Below are 21,499 nucleotides of genomic sequence, written 5' to 3'. Positions count from 1 at the left end.
TGGGAGGCCGAGATTGGCGGATCACAAGGTCAGGAGATCGAGACCATCCTGGCTAACCCGGTGAAACCCCGTCTCTACTAAAAAATACAAAAAACTAGCTGGGCGAGGTGGCGGGCGCCTGTAGTCCCAGCTACTCCGGAGGCTGAGGCAGGAGAATGGCGTGAACCCGGGAGGCGGAGCTTGCAGTGAGCTGAGATCCGGCCACTGCACTCCAGCCTGGGCGACAGAGCGAGACTCCGTCTCAAAAAAAAAAAAAAAAAAAAAAAAAAAGACATTGTGGTACAGTAATTTCACTCTTATTCAATACCTTCATTTAATAGTATTTGTCATATATTTGTATTTTCGTGTTATAAAAATTAAGGTGCGTGCCATGAGTCTTCTTTGGCACACTTAGGCACACAGAAATATAATGAACAGTGAAATGTTTGATGGACTTTTGAGGGTGTATGAGGCTGAAGTGGCACTGTTATGGATTATATGTACCCATATAAGCATTCTTTGCCAAAGCACAGAGAGAACAACTCAAGTATTAAGTATGATTAGTCTAAATTATACTTACCCAAGGTTATGCACTCACAAGTGTATGCATATGTTGTTTCATTTCACACATACACAAAACTGTTCTGGATGCGTCAACCTTAAAATTCTAATGGTGCATTTTTTTAAATGCCTATTTTATACTAGAGTAGTTAGACACATATCACTGCTACATAGCTCGGTGTGAAGACCAAAAAAACCAAACTGCAGAGTATTTACTATTAATGGTGCATTATTGTGCAGTATATTCTCCTAAGGGGGAATAAAACAGTTGGTAAAAATGATGTGATTCATACTTAGGAAGATTTTAATTTTATTAATTAAAACATGAGAACTATGTACATTCTAAATCAAACAGTTGGAAATTATGCCAACAGTTAAATGTAAATGCTACTCAAGAACATGGCATACTGGTAGTTTAAATTCTCTAATCTAACTCTTCTCTCTTCCATTTCAAAAATGACCACTGTTTTTTTTTTTTTTTTTTTTTTTTAGACAGAGTTTTGCTCTTGTCACCCAAGCTGGAGTGCAATGGTGCGATCTTGGCTTACTGCAACCTCTGCCTCCCAGGTTCAAGCGATTCTCCTGCCTCAGCCTCCAGAGTAGCTGGGATTACAATAATCTGCCACCACACTCAGCTAACTTTTGTATTTTTAGTAGAGATGGGGTTTGGCGATGTTGGCCAGGCTGGTCTCAAACTCCTGACCTCAAGTGATCCACCCACCTCAGTATCCTGAAGTGCTGGGATTATAGGTGTGAGCCACCGCACCCAGCCAAAAATGACTACTTTTTAATCATTCTTGCCTAAACAGTGATTGCTATGCAACTCATGTGGCCACCATCTCCCTTGCATTGTTTCTACAGATACGCTGTATTTCATGGCTAGTTGGTAGAGCACAGAAGCACTGTGCCCTTCTGTCAGGAAAAATGTGCTCAGCAACAGTATGATGACTGCCATCATAGTTTTATATGATTCCTCCCCACCTCCATGCTCTCTAAATCAGACAATAATCTGAAAACACAGTGTCCTTCTTCCTCGGGAAACTGACAGAAACGATTTTCAGCTAATGAAGTCATCCCTGTCATCCTACTGATTCTTTTTTTTTTTTTTTTTGAGACCGAGTCTCACTCTATCACCCAGGCTGGAGTGCAGTGGCGCAATCTCAGCTCATTACAAGCTCCACCTCCCGGGTTCATGCCATTCTCTTGCCTCAGCCTCCCGAGTGGCTGGGACTACAGGTGTCTGCCACCACGCCCGGCTAATTTTCTGTGTTTTTAGTAGGGACAGGGTTTCACTGTGTTAGCCAGGATGGTCTCGATCTCCTAACCTCATGATCCGCCTGCCTCAGCCTCCCAAAGTACTGGGATTGCAGGCATGAGCCACCGCGCCCGGCATCCTACTGATTCTTTTCAAGAGACCACAGTGAAAGGTCTGTCAAGAAATCACATGAAGTGATTTCAAAGTTGAGGATGAAAGTCATAAAATGTAAAGTAGCCTTTCCAAAAAACCCCATATGATTATGTTTTTTAATTGCCTGAATATAACTGACCATTTCCACATGCCCTTGGACCTTTGACATACATCACATCATGAGATTCAACATATTTGGAGCTGTGATTTTTCTGCAGCATGCAATATCATAAATATTGGAGAACTAGAGCCTGAGTTACCGCTTGTGTAAATCTTATGTTCCATAGTAATGGTCCTTGAATAATAGCCTCAGCACACACAATCCATCTGTGTGGTTTCATCCAAGATGTATATTTTGATATCTAGTCATTTGGCAGGCCTCAAGTGACCTGTGTCACATACATTGCTGTAATTTCTCTTTAGTATGGAATCTCTGATGTTGATTAATGCTAGATCTCAGGATGAAGAGTTTGCCATACTCAGTTTGTAAGAACTGTCTCATGAATGAATTCTCTCATGCTGTGCAAGGTGTCAATTATTACTAAAGATCTTACCACACACATTTCATCTGTACGGCTTCTCTCCAGTATGGATTCTGTGATGATCTGCAAGGTTTGAATTTCGAGTGAAGTCCTTACCGCATTCATGACATCTGTAGGGTTTCTCTCTAGTATGAATTCTCTCATGTTTTGTTAGGTATAACTTGTGGCTGAAGACCTTGCCACATTCATTGCATTTGTAAGGCTTCTCTCCAGTATGAATTTGCCGGTGTCGTGCAAGGTGTGAATTGTGACCAAAGACTTTGCCACATTCACTACATTTGTAAGGTTTCTCTCCGGTATGGATTCTGTGATGATTTGCAAGGTTTGAATTTCGAGTGAAGTCCTTGCCACATTCATTACATCTGTAAGGTTTCTCTCCAGTATGAAATCTCTGATGATTGCTTAGGGATAATCTATGCCTGAAGACCTTGGCACATTCTTTACATTTGTAAGGTTTCTCTCCAGTATGAATTAGTAGATGGGCAGTAAGGCCTGAACAGTCTCTAAATGCTTTGCCACATTCATTACATTTGTAAGGTTTCTCTCCAGTATGAACTCTTTGATGTCGTGTAAGGCACGAAAGTCGACTAAATACCTTGCCACAGTCACTGCATTTGTAAGGTTTCTCTCCAGTATGTATTCTCTGATGTTGTGCAAGGTGTGAATTGTAACTGAAGACTTTGCCACATTCATTACATTTGTAAGGCTGCTCTCCTGTGTGTGTTCTATGATGATTGGTTAGACAAAACTTGTGCCTGAAGACTTTGCCACATTCTTTACACTCATAAGGTTTCTCTCCAGTATGGATTCTTTGATGTCTGGTAAGGTGTGCATTTCGATTGAAGACCTTGCCACATTTATTACATTTGTAAAGTTTCTCTCCAGTGTGAATTACAAGATGAGCAGTAAGGCCTGAACCCCCTGAAAATGCTTTGCCACATTCCTTACATTTGTAAGGTTTCTCTCCACTATGAATTTTCTGATGTCGTGCAAGGTGTGCATTTCTATTGAAGACCTTGCCACACTCATTACATTTGTAAGGTTTCTCTCCAGTATGGATTCTGTGATGATTTGCAAGGTGAGAATTTTGAGTGAAGACTTTGCCACACTCATTACATTTGTAAGGTTTCTCTCCAGTATGGATTCTCTGATGTCGTGCAAGGAGTGAAATTCGATTGAAGAGCTTGCCACATTCATGACACTTGTAAGGCTTCTCACCAGTATGAATTCTTTGATGTTGTACAAGGTTTGAACTGTTACTAAAGACCTTGTCACATTCATTACATTTGTAAGGGTTATCTGCAGTGTGGATTACTTGATGGTTAGCAAGGCTTGAAGACACACTAAAGACTTTGCCGTGCTCATTACATTCACAAGGTTTTCCCCTAAATTGTGCTTTTTGTTCTTGTGGGAGAAATGGAGAATCATCAAAATCATTTCTATATTTATTTAAAATGTGGGATTTGACAGTAGAATAAATTTTTTGAAGTGGTGAAACTAAGGAATTGTTGTTAGGTTTTTGGATAGGTTTACATCCAGAAATATTCCTTTCAGCTTGAAATACCTGCAGTTCACTCAGATGTAATTGAAAGGTTAATCCAAGTTGATTTTTAAGAGATTTGTTTTCTGTATTGCTTCCCAAGTTTGAGCTGCTCTCTAAAAAAGAAAGAAAAAAGTGGAACTTCAACCCATGACAATGGCATGTTCAGTGTCTGACAGAGAGCCCAGATTCTGCCTCACCTGACTCAGACACTGGAAGGAATATGAGCATACTGTGTGTAGCATGCTGGCAGTACAGAAAACAAAAGGGATGGAGGGATGCATTAGAGCAGTGGGGAACCTGCAAGAGTCAGGTGGATTATGGGTGAGTTTGAGAGAGATTGTGAGCAGAGAAATACAACAGAAATTGAAAGCTTCTGAGAAAAAGCAGGGATGAGCCTCTTACAGAAAATCAGAACTTTTAGATCAGCTGTATAGTCATTAGTAAGCCAGAAAAAAATACATCCCCAGAAAAGGAGTAACTGTTCCTACACCCTTTATAGCAGCCTAATTAGTAAAGGTATCCTCCTGCACAATTCTTATATAAAATACCTGGGAGAAGTGGTGGCTTTACCAAACCTAAACCAAAAATTATGAGGGCTACAAAAGGACAGGGAAATATGGCTAAAATTATGATCAATCAATCAATCTCCACAAAACAAGCCGAAAAATAGGCAGCCCTCTGAATTACTTGACGGGTATTTAAAGCAACTGCCTTAAGATGCTTAATGAGCTAAAAAAGATAACAGAGATAGATAACTAAATAAAATCTGGCAAACATTACATGAAAAGAAAAAGAATATCAATCACAGGAGAAACTACTAAAACCAAAAGAACAGAAATTCTGGAGCTGAAATATGATAACTGAATAATTCACTAAGGGATTCAACAGCAGACTGCAAAAGGAACAGAAAACAATGAGCAAACTGAAAGATACATTATTCGAAAGAATCAGCTCCATAGAGCAAAAAGAAAAAATGATGAAGAAAACCAACCCTAGTACATTTTTGAGATACTATCAGGTGGAACAATATACAAACTATTGGAGATTCACAGGAAGACAGAGGATTCGAAATCACCATTGTAGAAATAATGTTCAAACATCCTCAATCTAAGGAAAGAAATGAATATACAAATTCAAGAAGCTTGACCATGCTAACTAAAACTAACCCAAGGACATTCACACAGAGACATACTATAAAGAAATTATCAAAAGTCAAAGACAAAGAAACAATCTTGATAGTAGCGACAAAAAAAGACTTGCCATATAAAGGGAAACTGTATAACATTATGTATATTCTTCAACAGAAACTTTGTAGGCTAGAAGGCAGTGAGAGGATATGTTGAAAACATTTAAAGAAAAAAATGGCAAAAATACCAAGAATACTATATTTAGTAACATTCACCTGCAAAAATAAGAAATGTAGATGTTCTTAGAAAATGAAGAGCTGAGGGAGTGCACTGGTATTCTAGACTTGCCCAACAAGAAATGCTAAAGGGAATGCATCAATGTAAAATAAAAGGTCTCTAAATAGTATCTTTAACCTCAATGAAAACAGAAAGTTCACCATTAAAGGTCAGTAAATAATCAAATATAGAGATATTTCTTATTACCCTTTTCTTTTGTAACTTGACTTTTAATGGTTTTTGTTTGTTTTTTGAGACAGAGTCTTGCTCTGTCACCCAGGCTGGAGTGCAGTGGTGCGATCTCGGCTCACTGCAACCTCTACCTCCCGAGTTCAAGCAATTCTCCCACCTCAGCCTCCCAAGTAGTAGCTGGGATTATAGGCATGCATTTTTGTATTTTTGTATTTTTAGTAGAGATGGGGTTTTGCCATATCAGCCAGGCATGACCTCAGGTGATCCACCTGCCTCAGCCTCCCATAATTCTTTCCTAGCAATTAAAAGACAAAATCATTTTAAAAGCGCTATATATGTATGTTAATGGGACCATAACGTATATGAAAATAATGTCTGCCATTAATAACAGAAAGTGAGAGTAGAGTTGTGAAATAGACCTTTCTGTACCTAATAAAAGTTACGCTGTTAATATTTCAAAATAGAATGTTTTAATTTCACAGTATTTGAAGTACCTGCAATGCTAACCACAAAAAGAAAATATATCAGACACACACACGAGATGGGATTCAAGTCTGTCACTACAATGAAACAAGCAAAACACTACAGAAGGCAGTAAGAAAGAAACGTAGGAAAAAGATCTACAAGATATTAAATAATCTACAGATAATAATCTAATGTGTATTCTTTCGTTTTTTTTTTTTGAGACGGAGTCTCGCTCTGTCGCACAGGCTGGAGTGCAGTGGCGCGATCTCGGCTCACTGCAAGCTCCGCCTCCCAGGTTCACGCCATTCTCCTACCTCAGCCTCTTTTGTTTTTAATAGTTTCTATGTTTGATACTCTCCTTCTTTTCATGTAATGTTGGCCTGATTTAACTTTGGAATCAGAAGAAAACAAGATTTACTAAATCCTATCTGCAAGAAACTCCCTTTAATTCTAAGGACACAAACAAGCTGAAATGGAAAGGATGGAAAAATATATTCCATGCAAACAGTAACCAGCAGAAAGTACAGGTGGCAGTGTTAATATGAGAGAACAGACTTCTACTCAAAAATCATGAGAGACAAAGATTATTATACAATGATGAAAGACTCGATTCACCAAGAAGATATAACAATTATAAATATATAAACACCAAGTGTCAGAGCTCCTAAGTACAGAATGATGCTGGGTGCAGTGGCTCATGCCTGTAATCCCAGCCCTTTGGGAGACTGAGGCAGGAGGATTACTAGAGCCTAAGAGTTTGACATAAGCCTGAGCAACATACTGAGACTCCATCTCTATTAAAAGTAGTAAGTAAATAAATAAAAACTAAGTATAGAATGGAAACTTGGGCCGGGCGCGGTGGCTCAAGCCTGTAATCCCAGCACTTTGGGAGGCCGAGATGGGCGGATCATAAGGTTGGGAGATCGAGACCATCCTGGCTAACCCGGTGAAACCCTGTCTCTACTAAAAAATAAAAAAAATTAGCCGAGCATGGTGGTGGGCGCCTATAGTCCCAGCTACTCAGGAGGCTGAGGCAGGAGAATGGCGTGAATCCGGGAGGCGGAGCTTGCAGTGAGCTGAGATCCAGCCACTGCACTCCAGCCTGGGTGACAGAGCGAGACTCCGTCTCAAAAAAAAAAAAAAAAAAAAAAGAAAGGAAACTTGATAGAACTCCAAAGAGAAATATTGTTCCACAATATTATAGTTGAATTCAATATTCTAGTTCTGAAAATGGATAGAACCAGACAGAAGAACAATAAAGAAACTGAGGATTCTGGTTGGGAGCAGTGGCTCCTGCTTGTAATTAAACACTTTGAAAGGCTGAGGTGGGAAGATCACTTGATCCTAGGGGTTCAAGTCCAGCCTGGGCAACAAAGCAAGACCCTGTCTCCACAAAAAAATTTTAAAAATTAGCCAGGCATGGTAGTGCATGGTACTTGCACTTGGGTACTTGGGAGGCTGAGGCAGGAGGATCACTTGAAGCCAGGAGATGCAGGCTACTATGAGGTATGACAGTGCCACTGCACTCCAGCCTGGGCAGAAGAGCAAGAATATATCTAAAACGGGGGGAAAAAAAGGAAATGGAAGACTCAAACACCACTACAGACCCATGAGACATACGAGATATATACAGAACACACCACCCAAAACAGCAGAATACAAATTTTTCTCCAATTTCCATGGAACAACTTCCAGAATAGACCTCACAGTAGAATATAAAATGAATTTTTGATGATTTAAGGCCGAGCATAGTGGCTCATGCCTATAATCACAGCACTTTGAGAGGCCGAGGTGGGTGGATTGCTTGAGCTCAGGAAGTCGAGGCTGCAGTGAGCAGTGATCATGCTAATGCATGGCCTGGGCAACAGAGTGAGACTTGGTCTTAAAAGAACAAAAAAATCTGAAATCATGTAAACGATTGATTCCCATCATCATGAAACATAACCAGAAATTAACAGCAGAGGAAAAATGTATTAAGTCCACAAATATGTGCAATTTTAACAACACACTTAAAAAACCCAAGGGTTGAAAAAAGAAATCACAAGAAAAATTAGAAAATATCTTGATACAAAGAAAAACAGAAACACAATACACTAGAACTTGGAATGTAACAACAACAGTACTGGGAAGGATATTATGACACTGTCTGTTTACATTAAAAAACAAACAAACAAATGGGCCAGGCACACTGGCTCGCACTTGTAACCTCAGCACTGTGAGAGGCCAAGCAGAAGCCCAGTTCAAGACCAGCTTAAGCAACACAGCAAGACCCCATCTCTACTAAAAATTAAAAAAATTACCTGGGCATAGTGGCACATGCCTGTGATCCCCACTAATGGAGAGGCTGAAGCAGGAGAATTGCTTGAGCTCAGGAGTTCCAGGTTAAGTGAACCACGATCGTGTCATTGAACTTCAGCCTTATTACCAGGCTACTTTCATCAAAACAGAACTCTAGTTCTTCAAACTTATTACCAAGCTACCTTCATCAAAACAGAACTCTAGTTCTTCAAACTTATTACCAAGCTACCTTCATCAAAACAGAACTGTAGTGACATGAAGACAGATGTATAAACTAAGGGAGAACAGAGAGGCCAGAAACAAACCCTGAAAAATATGGTTAAATCGTGTTCCATAAAAATGCCAAAACCATGTGAGGAGAAAAGGACAGTCACTTCAACAGAGAGTGCTCCGGAAATTGGATATCTACATGCAAAGGAATGAAGCTGAACCCTTACTTTACACCCTATGCACAAATTAACTTAAGAATTGATTTATGACCTAAAATTAAGATTGAAAACTATAAAACTCCTGGAAAAAATAATAGATAAAAAGCTTTATGACAGTGGATTCAACAATGTTTTTTCCTGGCTATAACCTCAATGGAACAAGAAAGAAGGTAAAAATACATAAAATGCACTACAATAAGACAGATAATGATTGTGAATGAAGGAAAACAATTGCCAGAGTGAAAAGGAAACTTACTAAATGTAACAAAATATTTGCAAATCAAATCTCTAAGACATTAATATCTAAGATATATGTAACTCATACGAATAAAAAGATACTTCATTTAATATTATTGAATAAAAGTAAATGAAAAATTAAGAAATAAGGAAGAGTGGAATACACATTTCTCCAGAGGTGATATACAAACAACTAACAACCATATGAAAACATGCAAAATATCACTAATCATTAGAAAAATGCAAAGAAAACCCGAATGTTTATTGTTTAAAAAAAACCCAAAAAACAAACCAAAAAAAAAAAAAAAACCACAATAAATCACAAATGGCAAAAATGTGCAGAAATGGGAGACTTATATCCTGTTGTTGGAAATGTAAAATGGTGCAAAGAAGTATGGGCCAGGTGCGGTGGCTCACGCCTGTAATCTCAGCACTTTGGGAGGCTGAGGTGGGTGGATCACCTGAGGCCAAGAGTTGGAGACCAGCCTGACCAACATGGTAAAACCCTGTCTCTATTAAAGAAGTTCAAAAATTAGATGGGGATGGAGGCACGTGCCTGTAATCCCAGCTACTCGGGAGGATGAGGCACAAGAATCACTTGAACCTGGGAGACGGAGGTTGCAGTGAACTGAGATTGTATACCGCACTCCATCCTGGGTGACAGAGTGAGACCCTGTCTCGAAAATAAAAAAATAATAATAAACAAGTATGACATTTTCTCAAATAATCCAAAATCAAATTACCAATATAGGCAACAATTCCTCATCTGGGTATATATACAAAAATTAGCTAGGCGTGGTGATGCGTGCCTGTAATCCCAGCTACTCAGAAGGCCAAGGCAGGAGAATGGCTTGAGCTTGGGAGGTGGAAGTTGCAGAGGGCCAAGATTGTGCCACTGCACTCTAGCCTGGGTGACAGAGCAAGATTCTGTCTCAAAAACAAACAAACAAACAAAAAAACAAACACCAAAAGGACTGGGTTAGAAAGCTTCTGGAAAGCTGAACACATGGAGGCTGACAGGAAGGTGAATGAGAACTCATCCAAGTACTAAAAGGGTGGCACACCCCGACTCCAGGGGACAGACAATCCTATGTTTGAGACCCTTCCAGAACTCACCCTATGTATGTTTCCATCTGAATGTTAATTTGTGTCTTTTATTTAAAAAAAAAAGTTTTTTGGCCGGTGCAGTGGCTCATGCCTGTAATCCCAGCACTTTTGAGGGCTGAAGCGGGTGGATCACTTGAGGTTGGGAGTTCGAGACCAGCCTGGCCAACATGGTGAAACCCCATCTCTACTAAAAATATAAAAATTAGCCGGGTGCCGTGGTGGGTTCCTGTAATCCCAATTATTTGGGAGGCTGAGGCACAAGAATCGCTTGAACCCGGTAGGCGGAGGTTGCAGTGAGCTGAGATTACGCCACTGCACTCCAGTCTCAACAACAGACCGAGATGCTCTCAAAAAATATGTAAATACCTTTTGTAATAAACCTGTAAATTTAAATGTTTCTCTGAGCTCTGTGAATGGTTCTAGCACATTAATTGAACCTGAAGAGGAAACCCAACTTGGAGCCAGTTCTGGGAGGTCTAGATTTGGGACTGCTGTCTAAAGTGGGGGCAGTCTTGTGGATTCAATGCTCACCACGTGGGATTTGATGCCTGTATTAGTCTGTTTTCACACTGCTATAAAGACATACTCAAGACTGGGTAATTCCTGTAATCTTAGCACTTTGGGAGGCTGAGGCAGGCAGATCACGAGGTCAAGAGTTCGAGATCAGCCTGGCCAACATAGTGAAACCCCATCTTTACTAAAAATACAAAAATTAACCAAGCATGATGGCGCACTCCTAAGTCCCAGCTACTCGGGAGGCTGAGGCAGGAGAATCACTTGAACCCGGGAGGCGGAGACTGTGGTGAGCCGAAATCGCACTACTACACTCCAGCCTGGGTAACACAGCGAGACTCTGTCTAAAAAAAAAAAAAAAAAATGGGTAATTTATAAAGAAAAGAAGTTTAATAGACTCAGTTCTGTGTGGCTGGGGAGGTCTCAGGAAACTTACGATCATGGTCAAAGGCAAAGGGGAAGCAAGGCATGTCTTATATGGTGGCAGGAGAGGGAGGGAGGAAATGCCACACTCTGAAACCATCAGATCTCATGAGAACTCACTCACTATCACGAGAACAGCATGGCGGAAACCACCCCCATGATCTAACACCTCCTACCAGGTCCCTCCATGACAAGTGGGGATTACAATTGGAGATGAGATTTGGGTGGGGACACAGAGCCAAACCATATCAATGCTATCTCTAGCTACACAATGTCAGAATTTATTGAAGTACATCCAGCACAATCCACTGCAGAACTGACTGCTTGCTCATTAGAGGAGAAAATCCTACATATTTGGTCAAATAAATTTTCTGCATTTATTGTTGTTAGGTGTGAGACCAAACAGGGATCAAACACAGTTTGAGTTCTTCCTCTCAAACTTAAATAACAACTTACAGTGAGTCAATGTGTTGGTATTTCTGGGCTTAAGATGGTAACAATTTTAAAACAGTGTATTCTTGAGATATCAAAAATTCATGGCTGGGTGTGGTGGCTCACACTTGTAATCTCAGCACTTTGGAAGGCTGAGATGAGACAGTTGTTTGAAGCCAGTTCAACACCAATGTACTGGCATAACTAACAGTCCCAGGTATGGGGGAGGGTGAGCTGGGAAGAGCACTTTTGCCCTGAAAGTCAAGGATGCAGTGACCTGAACTGCACCACTGCCATCTAGCCTGGGACGCAGAATGAAACCCTGTCTCTAAAAAAATTAAAAATGAGGCCAGGTGCAGTAGTTCACGCCTGTAATCCCAGCACTTTGGGAGGCTGAGGCGGGTGGATCATCTGAGGTCAGGAGTTTGAGACCAGCCTGGCCAACATGGCAAAACCCTATCTCTACTAAAAATACAAAAAGTTAGCTGGGTGTGCTGGCAGGCACCTATAATCCCAGCTACTTGGGAGGCTGAGGAAGGAGAAATGCTTGAACCCGGGAGGCTGAGGTTGCAGTGAGCTGAAATCACATCGCTGCACTCCAGCCTGGGCAACAGAGCGAGATGTATTAAAAAAAAATTAAAAATTAAATTCCCAATTTATACATTCTAATAAACTTAACTGACAAAAATATACTTTAATATCTAAATCAGATAAAGGAAAGGAAAAGAAATATTTATACTACCCAATCCAAAACTCCTAGAGTGTGTATAGGTGTTAGAGAAACTCCTAGGCAAAAAAAAAAGAGAAACGTCCTCAAAAATATATAAATCAATGGCTATTCCCTGATACAACATCCCCACACATATAAAACAAAGAAGACAAAGAGTAACATATGGAACCACTGACTAAATAGTAATGTCAAGTTCACTTATTTTTAAATTTTCTTCTTCTTTTTTTTCTGAGACAGGGTCTTAACTCTGTAACTAAGGCTCACGTGCAGTGACACAATCATGGTTCACTGCTGCCTCGAACTCCTGGGCTCAGGTGATTCTCCCACCTCAGCCTCCTGAGTAGCTGGGACTACAGTTGTGCACCATCACAGCCAGCTAATTTTCATATGTTTTGTAGAGACAAGGTCTTGCAGTGTTACTCAGGATGGTCTCAAACTCCTGGGCTCAAGCGATCCACCTACCTCAGCCTCCCAAAGTGCTCAGATTACAGGTATGAGCCACCGTGCCCAGCCCCAAGTTCATTTCTAATACACGCAAAAGCCCAAAATAAAATCATCATTCCAGTGAGCTGTTCTCTCACGAGGACTCGGGCATCCAATAAAGGATCTTTTTTTTTTTTTTTTTTTTTTTTTTTTGAGACGGAGTCTCACTCTGTTGCCAGGCTGGAGTGCAGTGGCACGATCTTGGCTCACTGCAACCTCTGCCTCCTGGGTTCAAGTGATTCTCCTGCCTCAGCCTCCCTAATAGCTGGGACCACAGGCACATACCACCACGCCCAGCTAATTTTGTTTTATATTATTAGTAGAGATGGGGTTTTACCATATTGGCCATGATGGTTTCGATCCACGGACCTCCTGATCCGCCCAACTCAGCCTCCCAAAGTGCTGGGATTACAGGCATGAGACACCGCCCCAGACCTAAAGGATCTTGCAGTCGACTGTCTTTCCCATTGTGCTGAGTAAAAATCTCAGAAGAGCTACCTACACCTGTTACACACACCAGTAAAGTATGGACAAAGCACAACTGAAGAACGGCTGAGGAACCTTGTAAAAGAAGAAGAAATGCATATGTCGGTTTCTTCATTGGTTTCTGACACAGAGCTCCTAACTTCTTGGGATGTTCTAGGCGAGAGGAACGTGATTTGTTCTAATGAGGCAACCTCTCTAGGTTTCCTGGACTGGGTTGATCATCAGAAAGACCAGGCCATGATTACAGGCATCAAAGTGTCAGCCCCATCCACTATCCTCCAGGAAGGGAAGAGGGGCTGGAGACTGAGTTAATATCAGTCATGCCTATGTGATGAAGACTCCATAAAAAATCCCTGAACTAAGAGAATCACTTGAACCGGGAGGCAGAGATTGCAGTGAGCTGAGATTGTGCCACTTCACTCTAGCCTGGGTGATAGGGCAAGACACCGTCTCAAAATAAAAAACACCCCTGAACTTTGGGGTCATGAGATCTTCCAAATGGTGACACACGCAGGTGCCTGGAGGGTGGCGCACCCAGTGAATCTTCCTACATGCCCGCCCCTGTGAATCTCTTCATCCAGCTGTTCATCTGTATCCTTCCAAAACACCCCTCAGCGTGAACCAATGAGCCTAAGAATGTGTTTTACTGAGTTCTGTGAGCCACTCTAGCAAGGCAATCAAACCCAACAAGGGGCCTCAGGGAACCCCAACCTGTAGCTGGTTGGTAAGAAGGACAGATGACAGCTTACTATCTGTGATTGGTGGCTGAGGTAGGGGACAGGTTTGGGAACTCAACCCTTTGCCTGTGGGATCTGACTCTAATTCCAGATAGATAATATCAGAAAGGAGTCACAGAAAACTATTAGATGGCCGCTGAAAAACTGGTTGTTGGTGGGGAGAAATCTCCACCCATTCGGTTGACCAGAAGTGAAGCGCTCTCTGCTGAGTAGCATTTGAGAGTAAGAAAAACACTGGATTGTCCCTATCCCCGCAAGACCTGAAGAGGCAAAGAGGGGCTGAGATGCCTTCATGCTATTTGTGAGCCCCACACACAAAAAACAGAGCCGCCAATGTTTTCTTATCTCCTGATGAGGCCTTCCTAGTATAGGATATTGTGTGGACCATACATAGGTCAAGGAGGCAGGTCTACGCATACCTCAGGTTTGATGTATAAACTTAGCATTAGATAAAATCACGACAGAAACAGAGACCACAGGGAAAACAGACCCCTCTGACACAGCCCTCCCTGTGTCCTTCAGAATGATGAATCAAAGAATCATAAGCCATATGAGAGGGTGCTGTCCATCATGATAAAGACTTCGCCTTGGCACAGCAAAAGAAATAATCAGCAGAGTAAACAGACAACCCATAGAGTGGGAGAAAATCTTCAAAAACTATGTATCTGACAAAGGACTAATACCCAGAATCTACAAGGAACTCAAACAAATCAGCAAGAAAAAAACAAACACTCCTATCAAAAAGTGGGCTAAGGACATGAACAGACAGTTGTCAAAAGAAGATACAGAAATGACCAACAAACAGATGAAGAAAGACTCAACATCACCAATTCTCAGAGAAACACAAATTAAAACTACAATGCAATACCATCTTACTCCTGCAAGAATGGCCGTAATACATAAATAATACATATTGGCGTGGATGTGATGAAAAGGGACCACTTGACACTGCTGATGGGAATGGAAACTAGTACAACCACTATGGAAAACAGTGTGGAGATTCCTTAAAGGTCTAAAAGTAGATCTACCATTTGATAAAGGAAAACCACTCCTGGTATCTACCCAGAGGAAAAGAAGTCATTATGCAAAAGAGACACTTGCACACGCATGTTTATAGCAGCACAATTCACAAGTGCAAAAACAGAGGACCAGCTCAAATGCCCATCAAGAAGTAGATAAAGAAAATATGGTATACATGTAATATGGAATACTACTCAGTCATAAAAAGGAATGAAATAATGGCATTTGCAGCAACCTGGACAGAATTGAAGACCATTATTCTAAGTGAACTAACTCAGGAATGGAAAACCAAACATTGTATGTTCTCACTCATAAGTGGGAGTTAAACTAGGAGGATGCAAAGGTGTGAAATGATACAATGGACTTTGAGGTCTCAGGGAAAAGGGTGGGAGGTGAGGGATAAAAGACTATATATACATTGAATACAGTGTACAATGCTCGGGTGATGGGTGCACCAAAATCTCAGAAATCACCACTAAAGAACTTACGCATGTAACCAAACACCACTTGTTCCCCAAAAACCTACTGAAATAAATAATGGTAATATGGCCAGGAGCAGTGGCTCATGCTTGTAATCCCAGCACTTTAGGAGGCCAAGGTGGGTGGATCACTTGAGGTCAGGAGTTCAAGACCCTGTTTCTACTAAAAATACAGAAAAAATTTAGCCAGGCTCGGTGGTGCACACCTGTAATCCCAGCTACTTGGGAGGCTAAGGCACGAGAATGGCTTGAACCCAAGAGGCAGAGGTTGCAGTGAGCCAAGATCGTGCCACTGCATTCCAGCCTGGACGACAGAGCAAGACTCTGTCTCACAATAAAAAAATTTCATAAAAATAAATTTAAAAATTAAAAAATAACAATACCAGCTTGGGTAACAGAGTAAGACTCTGTCTCCAAAAAAAAAAAGAAAAAAAAGAAAAAACCCAAAATCCAAGAAACCAAAAACAAAGAACACAGCAGTAAGAGGGGGCCAAGAAAAATTTCCCTTCTACGCCAGGCATGGTGGGTCATGCCTACAATCCCAGCACTTTGGCAGGCCAGCTAGGAGGAATACTTGAGGCCAGGAGTTCAAGACAAGTCTGGGCAACATAGTGAGACCTCATCTCCAGAAAACATTTTTAAAAATTAGTGAGGTGCAGTGGCACGTGCCTATAGTCCCAGCGACTTGGCAGGCAGAGACAAGAAGATCATATGAGCCCAAAGACTGAGGGTACAGTGAGCCATGATCACACCACCACTACACTCCAGCCTAGGCAACAGAGCAAGAACTTGTCTCAAAACAAAACAAAACAAACTCCAATCAGAAGTCACAGGATTTAAACTTTTATTTTCCCAAAGAATTCTCCTACTTGCAGAGAGCTCCCAAACAGAATCTCAAAGTGTGGTTCTGCAGGGTGCAGTGGCTCATGCTTCTAATCCCGCCACTTTGGGAAGCAGAAGAAGGAGGATCACTTGAGTCCAGGAATTTGACGCTATGAGTTGAGCCACGACTGCCACTGTACGACAGCATGGGTGACAGAGCAAGACCCTGTTTAAAAAAAAAAAATTATGGGGCTGCCACTCTGCCCTTCCAAGCTCTTACCTGTGTTCACACCTTTGATGCATTCCCTGCCATCTGGATTGTTTGCTATTTTCACTTCACTCTGCAGATTCCGGGGATCTCTCCTTTGCTCCAACATGGAGATAATACTCAGGTCAGGAAGACAGATTCCTATTTATAAAAAGAAAGAAAAATAAAGAATAAATGTGTGTTGTGGCATCTCCAAAATCCAAGCCCCATGTCTAGGTAGGAGAGATGATACTATAAACGGATCAAGAATAGTATTTTGCCAGGCGCGGTGGCTCATGCCTGTAACCCCAGCACTTTGGGAGGCCAAGGCAGGCGGACTATGAGGTCAGGAGTTCAAGACTGGCCTGACCAATATGGTGAAACCCCGCCTCTACTAAAAATACAAAAATTAGCCAGGCGCGGTGACGCGCACCTGTAGTCCTAGCTACTCGGGAGATGGAGGCAGGAGAATCACTTGAACCTGGGAGGCGGAGGTTGCAGTGAGCCAAGATCCTGCCACTCCACGCCAGCCTGGCAACCCAGCGAGACTGTGTCTCAAACAAACAAACAAACAAACAAACAAAAGAACAATATTTCACATAAATTCATCCACTGCCTCCTTCTGAATGCTGAGGGAACATTGTAACATGCAGACATCGAGCTCTCTTGCAAGAACTAATGAATCATAAGCACAGGGGTGGATGACAGACAACTGGATATCTTAAGTCTGTCGGAAGGTTTGATGCATACTTAAGCCCTGGTACCACTCAATGATTAATCATGAAGGGGGCAGAATGTTTGAAGAAAGCAGTTATTTTAAGTCTAGAAGGCATTATGGAGCTTATTGTTTCTGAAAAATACAGCATTATAAAGCATTATGGAGGTTTTCATTTCTGAGTCAACAGGGTTTTAATCTCAGTCAAGCGGTACATTGACTCCTAAAATGCTAAGAGGCACACAACAAAACGCAAAAATACACCAGGGCAGATCCTGACTTCTGGAGGGACATTATCCTCACCCAGGAAGACCAGGTTCCTATAATTCTCCAGCATCACGTCTCTGTATAGAGTCCTCTGAGCAGGGTCCAGGCATTTCCACTCCTCCTGAGAGAATTCTATGGCCACATCCCTGAATGTCAATAGACCCTGAAATGAAAACACATTTCACCAATAGGGTATCATCACAAAATGAGAAGACAGTTGTAAGGACTGACTTAATTGAAGGGAATGTTTTGACAAATCCACATTAAGGTATTTTTTAGCTAGTTATGTGTTTCTAATTGTGTTTTATTATACTTCTCTATTAGAAGTTATGATATTCTTTAAATTAGTATAGATCTCTAATTTTGTGGACAATACAAAAAATACAAAAATTAACCCACAGTTATTTCTATAGACGTGTCAGATACTACATATATATATTTTTCAGAGAGAGTCTCTCTTTGTTGCCCAGGCTGGAGTGCAGTGGCACAATCTTGGCTCAATGCAACATCTGCCTCCCAGGTTCAAGTGATACTCCTGCCTAAGCCTCCAGAGTAGCTGGGACTACAGGCACCCACCACCATGCCCAACTAATTTTTGTATTTTTAGTAGAGACGGGGTTTCACTATGTTGGTGAGGCTGGTCTCGAACTCCTGACCTCAAGCAATCCACCCACCTCAGCCTCGCAAAGTGCTGGGATTACAGGCATGAGCCACCAAGCACAGCCAGGATGAAGCTTTTGAACACTTCCCATGTGATAGGAACTATTCTAAATGTTTTTGTTTTTTTAGACGGTGTCTCGCTCTGTCACCCAGGCTGGAGTGCAGTGGCGAGATCTCGGCTCACTGCAAGCTCCGCCCCCTGGGTTCACGCCATTCTCCTACCTCAGCCTCCCAAGTAGCTGGGAGTACAGGTGCCCGCCACCACGCCCGGCTAATTTTTTGTATTTTTAGTAAAGACGGGGTTTCACTGTGTTAGCCAGCATGGTCTCGATCTCCTGACCTTGGGATCCGCCTGCCTTGGCCTCCCAAAGTGCTGGGATTACAGGTGTGAGCCACCTCACCTGGCATATTCTAAATGTTTTACATGTACTAACTGCTATTACAACAAAAGCCCATGAAAGAACAATCTGTTCCCATCCTACTGAAGAGACAACTCTTTCACAGACATTCTAAGAAACTTGCCCCAGGTGTGAAGGCTAAAAATGGCAGAGTAAGCACAGATCCCAGGTGTCTGGGCATTAGAATCAAACTTTAAGAATTAGGCCAGGCACAGTGGCTCACTCCCGTAATCCCAGCACTTTGGGAGGCCAAGGCAGGTGGATCATTTGAAGTCAGGAGTTGAAGACCATCCTAGCCAACATGGTGAAACCCTGTCTCTACCAAAAATAACAAAAGTTAGCTGGGCATGGCACCTGTAATCCCAGGTACTTGGGAGGCTGAGATAGGAGGATCACTTGAACTCGGGAGGCGGAGGTTGCAGTGACCTGAGATGGTGCCACTGCACTCCAGCCTGGGTGACAAAGAGAGACTCCGTCTCAAAAAAAGAAAAAAGAAAGATCAAACAATAAAGTAACAGATCAGCATCAAAAGTAAATTGACAGACAACGACCTAATTGAGTACAGTTAAAACAAGTTCCTGTATTAAAATCAAGAAACTGTCACACAAGGCCGGGCGCGGTGGCTCAAGCCTGTAATCCCAGCACTTTGGGAGGCCGAGACGGGCGGATCACGAGGTCGGGAGATCGAGACCATCCTGGTTAACACGGTGAAACCCCGTCTCTACTAAAAAATACAAAAAACTAGCCGGGCGAGGTGGCGGGCGCCTGTAGTCCCAGCTACTCGAGAGGCTGAGGCAGGAGAATGGCGTGAACCCGGGAGGCGGAGCTTGCAGTGAGCTGAGATCCGGCCACTGCACTCCAACCTGGGTGACAGAGCGGGACTCCGTCTCAAAAAAAAAAAAAAAAAAAAAACTGTCACACATGTATCCCCATAATAAGTTACTATCCTTACAGCCATCGACTCATTATCATAACCATGTAGAACAATTTTAAGGTCATGAAAATATATAAGATGTAATTTCAACTGTTAAAAGATATAAGATGTATATAAACTGATGATGTGCCTTTGATAAAAATAGACTTACTCATCTGTGCACTCATGCACAATCACATACACACACTTATTCATATACATATATACACTCACACACATATACTCTAGTAAACATATACATGACACCTGAAAGAGTTGTCTCTCAATGACCTCTTTTTTAGATATTTGTCTTTTTGTTTGTTTTTTAAGGTGTCCAGGTTGCAGTGCAATGGCTTATTCATTGCACATTACAGCCTTGAACTCCTAGCCTCAAATGATAACCCTCTCCGAGTAACTAGAATGATAGGTGTGCACCACTGTGCCTGGCTGTCACTGTTATTTTTAATAATGTGCATTTCAGCATGTTTGCAACAATAAAAATGTATAAACTGTGCTCAATTCAGTTAAACGTTATTGTATATTAAACTATTTCAAAAAGTTAGACCATGTAAAAACACAAAAACTTTAATTCCAGTCTCTATTAAATACCCATACTGAAAAATATGTTTCAAAAATTGAGACGGGGGTCTCACTATGTTGTCCAGAGTGGTCTCAAACTCTTGTGCTCAAGGAATTCTCCAGCCTTAGTTTCCGGAGAAGATGGAATTCCAGCCCTGGCCCATAAATATTAGGTTGTTGCAAAGTGATCGCGGTTTTGCCATTACTTTTGCACTAACCTAAACATAATTTTGTCCACTAAATATTTAGGTGTTAGCAAAAGCCCAAGGGAGACGGAAACATCACAATCAGCAGTAAACATCAGATAGATTTCTTCTCATTTACGGCACAGAAAAGAGGGCCAGGCTTGCGGGACCGGAAAGACTTGGATCCATCTCGCGGGTGAGAACTTTACGCCGCGCGGGGCGTGTCTAGGGAGTCACTGAAGGATCTGAAGCGGGAAAACTCTGCGATAGGAGCTGTCTACATGGCCCTATGGTGAAAGACCGGGGACAGGACCAGCCTCCGTCCAATTTTAACACTCAGGGAAGCGACCGCCGGACTCTCATTAGACCGTCTGAGTTTACTCGGGGTGGAGGGAGCGGTGCCGAGATTTCAAGGTCTGTGTGACCCCTGAGATGCCGGGCACCGAAGCGCAGGGAACTCAGCATCCCAGATTTAATCTAAACAAAGGGAAACTCACACGCCGCAGCATGACTGTCACTCCACGTAATCTGCTTCCGGGTCTCCAGGAAACTGCGCGCGCAGCTGAGAGGCCAGGCCGGGGTGGAATTGGGCGGGGCCTGCGCTTCCCTCCGCCTAGCTCCTAGCTCCTGTCGTTTTGGAGGCGAGTCCTGCCGTGGTGACTGAAGCAGCTCACCTATCTGGAAACAGTGCCCCCGCAGAGGGAAAGTCTGTTGATGATTAGATCCACGAAAATTCCTGCTATTAAAATTAATTTTAAAACGGCCGTAGAGGCGCTCGCATGTCGTCCTAGATACCCGATGCTGAGGCGGGAGGCTCGCTTGAGCCCATGAGGTGGAGGCTACAGTGAGCCGAGGTCCTGCCGCTGCACGGGCGCCTGAGAGAAACCTTGTGCCTAATAAATAAATGAAATCATACATAAATAAATTGGAAGCAAATAAAATAAATATAAATGAATAATAAACGGTAGTTTTCAGAATTTTAAAGCTCTGGAATTGTTTGAGAAGGGGATGCAAATTAAACTTTGAAATGCAAAACCCTGCCAGGGCGGAATGTGTAATTTCCTTTTTTTTTTTTTTTTTTTTTTTTGAGACAGAGTTTCGCTCTTTTGCCCAGGCTGAAGTGGCGCGATCTTGGCCCACTGCAACCTTCGCCCCCCGGGTTCAAGCGATTATCCTGCCTCAGCCTCCTGAGTAGCTGGGATTACAGGCTCCCGCCACCACGCCGGGCTACTGTCTTGTATTTTTAA

General features: G+C 42.2%; 1 protein-coding gene and 1 long non-coding RNA gene across 2 annotated transcripts; one reads left to right on the top strand and one right to left on the bottom strand.

The window, feature by feature from the left end:
• Positions 1–832: 832 nt before the first annotated feature.
• On the bottom strand, positions 833–20,798 carry ZNF880 (zinc finger protein 880). The gene is made up of 4 exons (XM_028839394.2): positions 20,750–20,798; positions 17,554–17,680; positions 16,569–16,697; positions 833–4,146 (listed from the first exon to the last, which is right to left on the bottom strand). The coding sequence occupies exons 1-4, from the start codon at positions 20,759–20,761 to the stop codon at positions 2,513–2,515; spliced, it is 1,902 nt and encodes a 633-aa protein (XP_028695227.2). The 5' UTR covers positions 20,762–20,798; the 3' UTR covers positions 833–2,512.
• On the top strand, positions 6,855–14,758 carry LOC144337295 (uncharacterized). The gene is made up of 2 exons (XR_013410268.1): positions 6,855–12,752; positions 13,159–14,758. It is a non-coding gene; the product is annotated as an uncharacterized LOC144337295 (long non-coding RNA).
• Positions 20,799–21,499: the final 701 nt, after the last annotated feature.

This window comes from Macaca mulatta, chromosome 19, assembly GCF_049350105.2.
Source record: "Macaca mulatta isolate MMU2019108-1 chromosome 19, T2T-MMU8v2.0, whole genome shotgun sequence".
Classification (NCBI taxonomy): Eukaryota; Metazoa; Chordata; class Mammalia; order Primates; family Cercopithecidae; genus Macaca; species Macaca mulatta.
This window is presented reverse-complemented; position numbering and strand designations above follow the sequence as displayed.

Excerpts from the sequence above, each read along its gene's own strand:
- ZNF880 (XM_028839394.2), bottom strand. Across the intron at positions 16,698-17,553 it reads TAGGAACCTGGTCTTCCTGG|GAATCTGTCTTCCTGACCTG; the intron begins GTGAGGATAATG and ends TTTTATAAATAG. Across the intron at positions 4,147-16,568 it reads CATCAAAGGTGTGAACACAG|AGAGCAGCTCAAACTTGGGA; the intron begins GTAAGAGCTTGG and ends TTTCTTTTTTAG.